At 43.8% G+C, this 13,984-nt stretch overlaps 1 protein-coding gene across 2 annotated transcripts in view; it reads right to left on the bottom strand.

Annotated features, from left to right (window-relative positions):
• OTULINL (OTU deubiquitinase with linear linkage specificity like) overlaps positions 1 to 12,220 on the bottom strand; it is a 109,412-nt gene extending 97,192 nt beyond the window's left edge. Inside the window, exon 1 of one of the 2 annotated variants that reach the window (XM_073678620.1) lies at positions 11,921 to 12,220. In XM_073678620.1, the coding sequence (XP_073534721.1) occupies positions 11,921 to 12,038 (118 nt within the window). In that variant the 5' untranslated portion in view covers positions 12,039 to 12,220. The remainder of the gene's footprint in view (positions 1 to 11,920) is intronic. The other variant, XM_073678619.1, reaches the window with a different exon arrangement.
• Between the last annotated feature and the right edge of the window lie 1,764 nt (positions 12,221 to 13,984).

The raw sequence follows: 13,984 nt of genomic DNA, 5'->3' as shown, positions 1-13,984 counted from the left end.
AAAGGGCAAACAGCACTGGCACATACACTCTACAATACTTTGCTCTGTCCTTGGCATAGCAGGAAAAAGTTTGCCTGCGCAGGAGCACGATGGAGGACACTGTGTGGATGACCTAGGATGAGTCATCCACACAAAGGAAAAAAGGGGATGGTGATTGAAGGAAGAGAGGAGGGGCCGAATCAAGACCAGCAACACGCATCAGACCGGACCGCCACATAGATGACTATAATAAAAGGTCTTTTCTGTGCTATATAGAGCACATTGGTGTTTATGTACAATGAATATAAAGGCGTACAGGTACTGGCCCTACTTTATATGGGAAAATTCCTGGTGACAGGTTCTCTTTAAATGGGTTGGCAAATTTATCTTAGTTTAATGTGTTGTTTTTGTGGCACTTATTAATATATACAGTGTCTCCTTCTGCAGTTGATAGTGTTGCCTTTCTCACAGACTGCAGAGCTACCGGGTCCATAAAACATCTTCCAATAGAAGAGCATGTGACCAGTCCTGTCCATCAGCCTAATCTAATACATAGAAAAGCTGTGTATCTATTGGAAGAGGCTGATGGACAAGTCTGGCCACTTGTCTCTCTACTAGCAGCCATTTGGTGGCCAGGAGAGTTGTGTAGTCTATGAGTAAGGCAACACTAAGAAAAGCAAAAGGAGAACCTGTCATACGTTTATATTAGTAGTTGATATATAAGTGCCACAAAACCATGTCCCCAACCCTGTTTTTAAATAATCATAAAATGGCCAAACTCTTCAAAGGGGTTTTCTCACATTAACTGTTTAACTAATTATTACTTCTAAAAATAATATAATCATCTGATACCTTCACAAGGTGTAGCTAATTGTGTAGAGGCTACAGTGTTGATATGACATCAACAGCACTCAATGGACTCAGTGGCTTTGCCAATGTAGATGCCATGAGCTGCTGAGCCCAATGGCTATAGTGTTGCTGGTCCTGGGGAGTGTAAGCAAGAGATGATTTTATTATTTTAGCATGGCCACCACAGATTAGTAAAAAAAAAAATGTTGAAAGAGTGAAAACCCCTTATAAAGCTGCATATAGACCCCATTCCCTCCCCCAAATGTAGACAATAATCATAAAACTAGTATAGTTGGTTTATTTATCTACGTATATTAAAGTTTTATTTATCTCATAACTTATCATACACTCATACACTTTTAACCGACATCTACATATAGCTTTTATGTTCTCTAATCTAGGTTTACTTATGGGAACCTTGATGTCCTTCTTCCTCCATAACATTCTTACAGGAATCCAAATTATCATGTTTATTTACATTCCCGAGATTGGACTATAAAACTATAAGGAATTTATTAAAAAAGAAAAACTGAAATATCACATGGTCATAATTATTCAGACCCTTTGCTCAGACACTCATATTTAATTCACATGCTGTCCATTTCCTTGTGATCCTCCTTGAGATGGTTCTACTCCTTCATTGGAGTCCAGCTGTGTTTAATTAAACTGATATGACTTGATTTGGAAAGGTGAACATTGGACATAATTTCAAAAAACATCACAGTAAAAGATAATGCCTTTCCAACACCAGGCCAGATTACCATTGAACTGCAGGATGCAGCAAGCCTCCATGATAAAGGCGGGGGCCGCACATGTGCAAAATACTGATGCATCACACATATTTGTGTGACTGGCGCCCTATGCAAACTCCATCAGTGTGCATGTGACATGCCCCCTGGGGCCGTGGGGTAGCCGGGCCGGTCCTGTATTGGGGAAGTCACGGTGGCAGTGACTGGGTCTGTGGCCACAGGCGGTCAAATAAATTAAAGAAAAGGGGAATAAAGTTTCTGGGATAATATTCGTGACGCCTCCCGTGGTATGCGGCTATATGGGGCCGCCGCTGCGGTGCAGATCCACTGGGGCTGATGGGGGGCTGATGGTGACGCAGCAGAGTTGGTTCAGATCTCCACAGGCAGAGCTAAGCCCCAGGGCAGTAAATGATGAATTGTGGAGGTAGATGTTGTTGGTGCGGTGTAGTGCAGGGCTGGTGACGCAGTAATGAGTCAAGGACACAGTGGGGTGCAGTCTTCAGGCTTTACTCACAGTTCTAGGCAGTTCCAGGTGACCGCTGCAGCCGGTTATAATCACCCACGTCGTTCTGTGTCCTCCGGGGAAGTGATCCAGCAAACTCTCAGGTATCTCAGGAGAACCTGAATGGGTCCCCTTTCTGTGTACCTCTCTAGGTTGTCTCACTGCGCTGGGTCTCGCCCTCCTGCCCTGCGCCTCACACCCAGTGTCCCAAGCCAGAGGCCGCGGGCCTTGACGGGCCTTGTCCTCTTTGTCCCCTTTGTCCTCTATGGCCATCTTTTCGGCGATTAAGTGTGGAGTGTGGCTGCAGCACCTGAAAGGCTGCAACCTCCGGTTTGCTAACTGAGACCTAAAGTACTCCACTAGGCTGGGGCCGGTCCCCTACTGCAGCCTGATCCCTCCACTTCAGCGTGAATTCGGGCGCACGGGTGGCATCCCGAACTCGCCGTGCCCCTGGGATCCCTTCTGTCTCTCTGGAGCCCTCCTCACTGCTCCGGTCTTCTTTCCTCACTTTCCTCCTCCTGGGCCTCTCTGACTGGACCCCTCTCCTCTCTCACTCCTCTCCACTGAACTCCTTCCTTGCTCTCCTGAGCAGGACTGGACCTTTCTAGAACCTTCTACCTTCCTTTTATACTCTTCCTTTCAGTGCTCCCCTGAACCTCTTCCTCCACCCTCACCCACTACATGGTTCCCTCTCTTCTTGTTTCCCACCCTTCCAGCCAGGGACAGGGCTCAGCAGTGACCAAGTGCATCTTGCCCCGCCTGCTGGTTTGGAGTGGTGTAGTGTTGGATGTAGGTGGGTGGGTCCAGGATAGTGCTCCCTCCTTACCTGAGAGTGGAGTACTACACCTCTGGATGAGATGCAGTACGTCTGTGGCAACTGGACCCGCAGGGGTGCCACACTTATATAATACTACACAGCCACCCCCTCCATGAATTGGTAGGTTAGTGAGTGGCTGTCTGCATCAGTATATTGAAATTATGTCCAATGGTCACCATTTTTAATGTTTAGTGTTAGGACTCGCAAGTATGGGGACCCTTGCTGTTGGGTTGCAAGCTTGCAAAATATCGACAAATACCTCATGTGGTGTATTTATCTTACACAATTTTTCATCTTTTTTGCACATTTTTTTGCAGGATGAAGCCCAGGCCTCTTTAGTGTTGGCTGGGTGAATTGGGGCGTTTGTCCTGTGGGGGTGCTCGTATATAGTGCTGGGCAGCCTGCCTGATCTAATAGTATGGGCGTCATCAATAGGCTGCAAGTCAGACACTGTGCATCACACATATCTGTGTGACTGGCACCCTATGCGAACTCCATCAGTGTGCATGTATAATACTACACAGCCACCCCCTCCATGAATTGGTAGGTTAGTGAGTGGCTGTCTGAATCAGTATTTTACACATGTGCGGCCCCCCGCCTTTATCATGGAGGCTTGCTGCATCCTCCAGTGCATTGGTAATCTGACCTGGTGTTGGTAAGGCATTATCTTTTACTGTGATGTCTTGATTTGGAAAGGCACACACCTGTCTATATAAGACCTCACAGCTTACAGTGCATGTCAGAACAAATGAGAATCATGAGCTCAAAAGGAACTGCCCAAGGAGCTCAGAAACAGAATTGTGGCAAGACACAGATATGGCCAAGGTTACAAAAGAATTTCCGCATTACTCAAGGTTCATAAGAGCACAGTGGCCTCCATAATTCTTAAATGGAAGAAGTTTGGGACCACCAGAAGTCTTCCTAGACCTGGCCGTCCAGCCAAACTGAGCAATCGTGGGAGAAGAGCCGTGGTGAGAGAGGTAAAGAAGAACCCCAAGATCACTGTGGCTGAGCTCCAGAGAAGCAGTAGGGAGATGAGAGAAAGTTCCACAAAGTCAACTATCACTGCAGCCCTCCACTAGTCGGGCCTTTATGTCAGAGTGGCCTGACGGAAGCCTCGCCTTAGTGCAAGACATATGAAAGCCCGCATAGAGTTTGCTCAAAAACACACGAAGGACTCCCAGACTATGAGAAATAAGATTCTCTGATCTGATGAGACTAAGAAAGAACTTTTTGGTGATAATTCTAAGCGGTATGTGTAGAGAAAACCAGGCACTGCTCATCACCTCCCCAATACAATCCCAACAGTGAAACGTGGTGGCAGCATCATGCTATGGAGGTGTTTTTCAGGGACAGGACGACTGGTTGCAATTGAAGGAAACATGAATGCGGCCAAGTACAGAGATATCCTGGATGAAAATCTCATCCAGAGTGCTCTGGACCTCAGACTTGGCCGAAGATTCACCTTCCAACAAGACAATGACCCTAAGCACACAGCTAAAATAACAAAGGAGTGGCTTCAGAACAACTCTGTGACCATTCTTGACTGGCCCAGCCAGAGCCCTGACCTAAACCCAATTGAGCTTATCTGAAGAGACCTGAAAATGGCTGTCCACCAACGTTCACCATCCAACCTGATGGAACTGGAGAGGATCTGCAAGGAAGAATGGCAGAGGATCCCCAAATCCAGGTGTGCAAAACTTGTTGCATCATTCCCAAGAAGACTCATGGCTGCACTAGCTCAAACGGGTGCTTCTACTCAATACTGATCAAAGGGTCTCAATACTTATGACCATGTGATATTTCAGTTTTTCTTTTTTAATAAATTTGCAAAAATTTCTACATTTCTGTTTTTTTTCAGTCAAGATGGGGTGCAGAGTGTACTTTAATGAGAAAAAAATTAACTTTTTAGAATTTACCAAATGGCTGCAATGAAACAAAGAGTGAAAAATTGAAAGGAATCTGAATACTTTCCGTACCCACTGTATTTCTGACATTTTAGTGAGTGTGGGTGTCCTCTGAATCTCAGCCAAGTCTGCAGGCTTATTCCCTCATAGTATAATTTATTTTCAATGTGTTCACAAGTCTTATCATCATCCGGATTCCTTACATTCAGTACCTACAACTACAACTGGGGAGAAACATTTTATTACTACAAAATCAGAAAAACAGTGTAAAAGATGGGAAATATTTAGAAGTAAACATTAGCTAAGATCAATTTTGTCTTTGATTAACCTTATATATGTAGTTCTATATTTGAACTCATTCGCTATGCTGAGTTTCCCAGGATCTGCTTTATTATTGCACGGAAACTTCTAAAATATATGTGTGGAGAAACAAATGAGGTAAACAATAGTATCTGAAACAACTTCTAAATGGGTATTCCAATCTTGTAAGGTATTAAAGAGAGTGTCCCACAAACAAAGTTCATTTTAATCAACAGATCTTGTTATAATAATAATAAATAATAAATTCCACCATTGGATGTTTTTAAAAATAATGTTCCTGTGCCACAATAATCTTATAAGTGTGCCCCTGATATTTTCAGCATAATGACTGCATCTGACCATGAAGGAACATTGGTGGCACATAACATGCAGGTAGCTCCTGGGCATGGTAGGAAGCAAAAGAGAGTATACAGACAGGACAGCATGGGATTACAGCAGATGCTTTCTGTGAGATAAAATGTTGTTTTTAAATAGGCAGGGAAATGTTTTACCTCACAGAAAACAGCACCTACGTTCTCATGCTGTCCTGTCAGTATACTCTCTTTTGCATCCTCCTCTATCCAGGAGTTGTGGTATGGTCAGACCATATTCCTGCATGGTCAGACACAGCCATTACACAGTACACAGCAGGGGAACATTTATAAGGAGAATTGGATGGTTCGCCCCCAGCAGTTCAACCCCAGCAGTTCGCCCCCAGCAGTTCGCCCCCGGGTACATTTCGCCCCCGCACATTTCGCCCCCAGCATTTGGCCCCCAGGATGTTTTGCCCCGGCACATCTCACCCCCGTACATGTCACCCCCAGTTCGCCCCCGTCCGGGGGCGAAATGTACCTGGGGGCGAACTGCTGGGGGCAAATTGCTGGGGGCGAACTGCTGGGGGCAAAACTTCCTATAACCATTTATAAGATTATCTCAGCACAGGAACATTTTTTAACATATCCAGTTGTGGTACATATTTTTATTTCAAGATATATTGATTAAAATGTACTTTGTTCAAGGGAAAACTCCTCTAACATATTACTAGAAAATGTTATAACATTAAAGGGAACCTGTCACATTGGAGAACGCTAATAACCTGCAGATATGGGGTTAAGCTGCCGGTTAATAGCATTAGAAAGTAGGTCGGCCACCATACTGAAAGTGCAGGTCCCAGAAGAAAAGGAACTTTATTACTCCCGGTAACCGCTGGATTTTTAATCATACAAGCTATGTGAAGCCGGTTGTCAGGCAAAGTGCAGGGGCGTGCTAACAGCCGCGACTCAGTGCTGTGAGCAGTGACTGTAGGTGTGCAAGCACGCTTATATGAATGAAAGCTAATGGCTCCTAGAAACCACGCTTTCGGTATGGCGGGCACCTTTCTAATGCTATTAACCCGCAGATTAACCAAATACCTGCAGGTTAATAGCATTATTCGGAGTGACAGGTTCCTTTTAAAATTGACCATTGAAAACCCCACCGATCATGAGATCAAAGGGACGGAGGCCTTGAACCTGGACAGTAATGCTACTGACCACTTATTATGCAAGGAAGTGCAAAACAGCTCCATTAAAGTAATGGACGTTTACTATAAATCAGCAGGGAAAAGCTGTTAAAGAAGCACTCCTCCCATCAAAGTTTTATCCTCTCAATATATTGCAGTCATCATATTATACAGCACTGTGTACTTACAATTGCTCATTTTGCCCTTCTACCCAGCTAATTATTCTACTTTCTCTGCTCTATATACAAATAGGAAGTCCCTACATTTATCATTCCCCTCTTCAAATCCTGACCCAGCTGCTCTGTTCCTCCCCCCTGCCAGGGACTTTGCAGTTATTTATGACTCGTGCAGGGAAAATTTACCTCCTGTTTCTGCATGGAGCTTAGAAGGATTCAGCTAGTCAGTTCTTAATCACGTGATGTCAGACCTAATGGGAAATAATTAACTGGATAGAAAGGCAAAATGAGCAATTTTAAGTAAACAGTGCTATATAATATGATGATTGCAATATATTAAGAGGATACAAATTTCGATGGGAGGAGGAGTGCTTCTTTAACAAACTTTGCCAACCCTTTATTCTCAAGATCAGTGAAAGTTCCAGAGGTTAGACTTCCATTGATCAGAAAGTAGGTTCACTTTTTTGAAGTGGAGGCCTTTAATGGAACTCTTGCTGTATGGTGACACTAATAGTGGCACTTTTAATATGTGAACTTAAAATGGGAACTAAAACGGAGTAAGGGGGTACTAGATGTGATATGTAATGTGTAGCGCCTGAATGCACAAAATGGGAGTACTATTACTGTGTGTAGCACTATTTTAATCTGGTGTGCATTATCACTGTGTGAGGTGCAAAGTAGATAGCGGAGTAAGGGTGAGGAGGGTACTGGAAAAGTGAGGTGCTAAAGATGGCTGTGTGGCAAATTCTGTACAGACAAAAGACTGGAAGAAGTCTTCATGAAGATCTGGGTCAAATGGAGAAAAAACAACACTTCCCATCAAGGAAGACATCACCAATGATTCAGTGAATTTAACGGTGCTGTAATCACTTAACCTGCTGAGAGTCTGAATAGAACTGTTGTCTAAACATTTTATGGTCACTGTATGATGACAAAGTTGGTCTTTGTATTGTGCTTTTTATTTCACTAAAGTGGCATTATTCAGAAAGTATTCAGTGGTTACACATGGTAAATGTCTGGTGATATGATGTGGATAGATGTATAGGACATTATTAGTAATGTTGGTTTTGATATAACTTACACTCCCTGACAGAAGTTATGTCGCTTACCCATCTTATGTAAATAAAAGCTTATAACCTTACGTTAAATTCATCCATTGGTTTTATAAATTACTCTTTTGAAAGCTGAAACCCTCCCAAATTTGGTTTAAGTTAAGAAAATAAATTGGCATCAATGCTGAAATATTGATCATTTAATGAACACAGAATGGTCAGATTTTTGCAAGACAAAAGTTTTGTCGCCCACAGAAAGTAATGTGATATTCAAACAAATAATTATCATTAAATACAAATATATGTTGCATAACATTGGTGAATGAAGTTGTGGTGCTATTAGAGTCATATTTAATATTTTGTGTGACTTCCATGAGCTTGAAGGACTGCATCCATGCGGTTCTACAATGATTCATACAATTTATTAATGAAGTCATCAGGAATAGCAAAGAATGCAGTCTTGCATGCCTCCCAGAGTTCATCTAGATTCTTTGGTTTTGTCTTCCAAGCTTCCTCTTTCATCCTACCCCAAACATGCTCAATGATGTTCATGTCTGGTGACTGGGCTGGCCAGTCCTTGAGCACCTTGATCTTTTTTGCCTGGAGGAACTTTGTTGTAGAGAGGGATGTATGAGATGAAGCACCAACCTGCAGCAGAATTTGACCCCTTTTATGATTTGGAATGTAAGAGGTAGCTAATACTTCTTGATATTTTAGGCTATTGATATTGCCTTCCACCTTGCAAATGTTTTGCACACCCCCATACTGAATGTAACCCCAGACCATGATCCTTCCACCACCAAATTTAACTGTTTTCTGGGTGTATTTTGGATCCATACGGGCTCCAGTAGGTCTCCTGCAGTATTTGCGGCGGCTGTGGTGTAATTCTACTGAAGATTCATCAGAGAAATCCACCTTCTGCCACTTTTCCAGCATCCATCTGTTTAGCAGGCTGTGGGACTTTGCAAATGCCACACGTTTTTTTATTTGCCTTTTGTTTAGTGCTGGCTTCTGGGCACTGATTCGACCATGGAGGCCATTTCGAGACACAATCCTACAAACTGTTCCAGTTGACACAGGGACTTGAGGTGACCAGGCCTGTTGGAGCTCTGCTGCAGTGGAAGAGGGGCTTGCTTTGGATTTTCTAACCAACAAACGTTCCTCCAGGGCAGTTGTCTTGCGGGGTCTGCCGTACCTAGGCTTGTCAAACACATCGCCAGTCTCTTCAAATCTTTTTTTAATTCTTTGTACTTGACGCTGAGACACATTAAAGGTGCCAGCCACCTCTGCAGTGGATCTGGTCATCAGCCTCTTGATAATCAAGGCTTTGGTCGCAGGGTGGATTTTTGGCATGTTGTCAGAGCTCAAGTTGCAGTTCAAGTGAAGGTCTGGGGTGCTGGGTTTCTATTTATACACACCCACTAATTAACCGATCATTTACTGAGCACTGGTGAGGATGTAAACTAGGATTGGGTGCATTATATGACCAGGCTACAAAACTTTTGTCTTGCCAAAATCTGACCATTTTGTGTTCATTAAATGATCAATATTTCAGCATTGATGCCAATTTATTTTCTTAACCCAAACCAAATTTGGGAGGGTTTCAGCTTTCAAAAGAGTAATTTATAAAACCAATGAATGAATTTAACGTCAGGTTATAAGCTTTTATTTACATAACATGGATAAGCGACATAACTTCTGTCAGGGAGTGTATGTTCAGTAACTGTATGATGGTGCTATGAATGCTGATAATATTTGTTCCTCGTGTAGTATATGGTATGCGGATTAGAGGTTTACTCCTACATACAGAACTGCATTTTGAGGAGGCCACACAATGCTAATTTTTATTATAAAGTATGTCAATAGGCTGTATATCTAAGGCTAGGCTCACATTTCTACAAACTTTCTGCTAGATGTGTACATCTGAATTGTAAAAAAAGCTGTATTCAGACGTATATGGAGACGTACCAATAAAGTAAAATCAACTAGATAGAGTAAAAAAAATTTTCGTGACTACATTTTGTCAGGTTCATGTGTTTTTTTTTATGCACCAAAAAGCATAATTGACCACGTTTTTAGTTTAAAAAAATTATTTTCTTGAAGCAGAAATCAATAAGGGTGGGCCTAGATAAGCTAGGAAAAACTAGTTAACATAAAAAGGATGCTTTTTTTGTAAAAAATGTAAATAGACATAGAATGACCTGTTACATACAGAATGTTACAGTACCTTGAAAAATTATTCATATCCTGTGAACTTTTCCACATTTTGTTACATTACACCCTGTCTCTGCTGTATATATGAAGTCTGTCTCTACTATATATGGAGTGTGTCTCCGCGGTATATGGAGTGTATCTCTGCGGTATATGGAGTGTATCTCTACTATATATGGAGTGTGTCTCCGCGGTATATAGAGTGTGTCTCTGCGGTATATGGAGTGCATCTCTGCTCTGTATACGGAGTGTGTCTCTGCTCTGTATACGGAGTGTGCCTCTGCTCTGTATACGGAGTGTGTCTCTGCTTTGCATACGGAGCGTGTCTCTGCTGTATATGGAGCGTGTCTCTGCTCTGTATACGGAGTGTGTCTCGGCTGTATATGGAGTGTGTCTCTGCTCTGTATATGGAGTGCATCTCTGCTCTGTATATGGAGTGTGTCTCTGCTCTGTATACGGAGTGTGTCTCTGCTGTATACGGAGTGTGTCTCTGCTCTGTGTACGGAGTGTGTCTCTGCTGTATACGGAGTGTGTCTCTGCTCTGTATACGGAGCGAGTCTCTGCTCTGTGTACGGAGTGTGTCTCTGCTCTGTGTACGGAGTGTGTCTCTGCTCTGTATACGAAGTGTGTCTCTGCTCTGTATACGGAGTGTGTCTCTGCTCTGTATACGAAGTGTGTCTCTGCTCTGTATACGGAGTGTGTCTCTGCTCTGTATACGAAGTGTGTCTCTGCTCTGTATACGGAGTGTGTCTCTGCTCTGCATACGGAGTGTGTCTCTGCTCTGTATACGAAGTGTGTCTCTGCTCTGTATACGGAGTGTGTCTCTGCTCTGTATACGAAGTGTGTCTCTGCTCTGTATACGGAGTGTGTCTCTGCTCTGTATACGAAGTGTGTCTCTGCTCTGTATACGGAGTGTGTCTCTGCTCTGTATACGGAGTGTGTCTCTGCTCTGCGTACGGAGTGTGTCTCTGCTCTGTATACGGAGTGTGTCTCTGCTCTGTATACGAAGTGTGTCTCTGCTCTGTATACGAAGTGTGTCTCTGCTCTGTGTACGGAGTGTGTCTCTGCTCTGTATACGGAGTGTGTCTCTGCTCTGTATACGGAGTGTGTCTCTGCTCTGCATACGGAGTGTGTCTCTGCTCTGTGTACGGAGTGTGTCTCTGCTGTATACGGAGTGTGTCTCTGCTCTGCATACGGAGCATGTCTCTGCTCTGTATACAGAGTCTGCCTCTGCTCTGTATATGGAGTGTGTCTCTGCTGTATATGGAGTGTGTCTCTGCTGTATATGGAGTGTGTCTCTGCTCTGTATACGGAGCGCGTCTCTGCTCTGCATACGGAGTGTGTCTCTGCTGTATATGGAGTGTCTCTGCTCTGTATACGGAGCGCGTCTCTGCTCTGTATACAGAGTCTGCCTCTGCTCTGTATACAGAGTCTGCCTCTGCTCTTTATACACAGCAAGGTGGCTCAGTGGTTAGCACTGTTGCTTTGCAGCACTGGGGTCCTGGGTTCAAATCCCACCAAGGACAATATCTGCAAGGAGTTTGTATGTTCTACCTGTGTTTTCATGGGTTTCCTCCCACACTCCAAAGACATACTGATAGGGAATCTAGATTGTGAGCCCCAATGGGGACAGTGCAAATATTGTCTGTAAAGTGCTGTGGAATATGTTGGTGCTATATAAATAAAAAGATTATTATTATACAAAGTGTGTCTCTGCTGTATATGAAGTCTGCCTCTGCTGTATACGTATAGAGCAGAGACAGACTCCGGAGTGTGTCTCTGCTGTATGTCGACTCTGTCTCTGAGGCTTTATACCATCTGTCCATTCCCAGATATCTCACTACGTAGCTGATTCAGGGGGCTTCCTCGCTGCTCACCTGCAGATGTGCTCGGCAGAGGGGAGTGATGGTGCTGGGTTGGAGAGCCGGGGGCAGTGTGGTGGCGATGATGGGGCATCTCTCCTCGGTGAATGTCCTCTTCACCAGACTTCGCCATGTCGCAGTGAGCGCGATTGCTAAATGTTCAGAGAAGTTTCCAGCAGCTCAGGATGAAGTTATGAAATGGGGCTCTCAGCCGCTCCTCTGCAGCAGCAGCAGAACAGGGAGAGAACTTCCTACTTGTGTTTTCTCTTCACTCATTACCTTCTTTTGTTTTGCTTTAGAAGCCAATGGCAGGATGGCAGGGTTTGGGCAGGGTTTGGGCTGGCTCTGACTCTGCTACGCCCCTCAATTAGGGCCACTTTTCACTTGTGATATTGTGAAGAATGAGCTATCTGGCAGGAAGCTGCTGCTCTGCTGATTAGAAGCTGCACATTCACTTTCCTGGCAGGGATCACAGGACTTGTTAAATCCTGACTGTAGCTGGTTATGTACTCTGAGTGTGGAGAGACGCTTCACACCAGAACAACAAGTGCAAAAAACACACACGACTGCAAGAAGATCACCGCACGGCATTTACACGGCATGGTGTAACTATTACTTGTGGAGCTTGATGTTAAACACTAAGTCTTTGCCTCTGCCGTATATATTTGCTGAACAGGTAGGACTGTCTATTCTGTGTGGCAAGCACAAATATTATTAAATGGGCTGTCCAGGACTACAATATTGAAGCACATCCTTAGAATAACAATATCAGATTGGTAGGGGTCCGACAGTTAACATTCCCACCATCAACTGTTAGCAAGTTTCGGGGCCACTGGAAGTGATGAGTTGCACACAGAACCCCACAGCTCCCTATACTATAGATGCCTTTCTCAAGTACTACAGGTCAGCTCCATCCAAGGTAAATAGGAGCTAAGCTGCAGTACCTGAGAATGGCCACTGCAGAGTGTGCAGCGCTGTGGTGTGCTAGACCTGCACACTGTACGAACTACTAACAGCTGATCACTATGAGGGCCGACTAGTGATGAGCAAGCACTAAAATGCTCGGGTACTCGTTGCTCGGGTCGAGCACATTGGAATGCTCGAGTGCTCGGTCTGAGCAACGAGCCCAATGTAAGTCTATGGGAAACTTGAGTATTTTTCCGGCAGCTCCCCCCGGCTGTCTGCAGAGGGCCTAAAAATTGCCCAAATCAATTGGAACAGTCCTCAAATGACATGGGAGCAGCATGGGGAAGACCCCTGGAAGCATTTCTGACTCCCAGGTCACTGCTGTGAACACTGTTGTCAGAGGTATTACACCACTTTTACAGACTCACAATAAAACATACAAAAAAACAAAATGCATTTTCCTGGGAAAAATGTTAAAGAACATCCTTTCCAGGGTAATGACTTGTATATAAGGCAAAATAAATATAGAAAAACAAAAATGCTCCTCCACACCTTGGGCTATGTTCACACGTAGTGTTTTTTATGCATTTTTGCACTTATACATTGCTTTCAACGGTGAAAAATACATTCACCGGTAAATGTCATTTTAACATTTTACAACCTTATCTGGCCATGTGGTGTGGGAGACATGATCAGACACATCCTGTCTCATTTATGATGGGGGGACTCTGAAAGTCTCAAAGACTATTTTTATAGGGCCATCAGGCGTCCCTTACTATTCTTAAAGGACCAGCAGTTGGCTATGCTTTGTTGTTTCCATTCCTAAAGAGTGTGTCTCCTATACTGTTATTGCGTATGCAGTGACTGCAAGGGCTGCCAAAAATTTGGATGCAACCCAATACCCCTTTGAAGAGACATGGAGGAGGGCCTCAGTAAAAAAATGTTCCCATTATAAAGGAGTGGGTCTCCTATAGTGGTAATGCCCATGCAGTGACTGCAAAAGCTGCCAAATTTTTGGAAAACCCCCAATAACAATTTAAAGACATAGAGGGGGGCCTCAGTAATGACATGTTTCCATTAGAAAGGAGCGAGTCTGCTATCCAGTTATAGAGTATGCAGTGAGTCCAACAGCTGCCAAAATTTAGGAAAAACCCGAATACCAATTTAAAGATA

This window comes from Phyllobates terribilis, unplaced genomic scaffold (genome assembly GCF_046119375.1).
Source record: "Phyllobates terribilis strain yellow unplaced genomic scaffold, ASM4611937v1 Scaffold_4__5_contigs__length_816908805, whole genome shotgun sequence".
In the NCBI taxonomy this organism is placed as follows: domain Eukaryota; kingdom Metazoa; phylum Chordata; class Amphibia; order Anura; family Dendrobatidae; genus Phyllobates; species Phyllobates terribilis.
The sequence above is the reverse complement of the archived record's forward strand: the minus strand, read 5'-3'. Positions and strand labels throughout refer to the sequence as shown.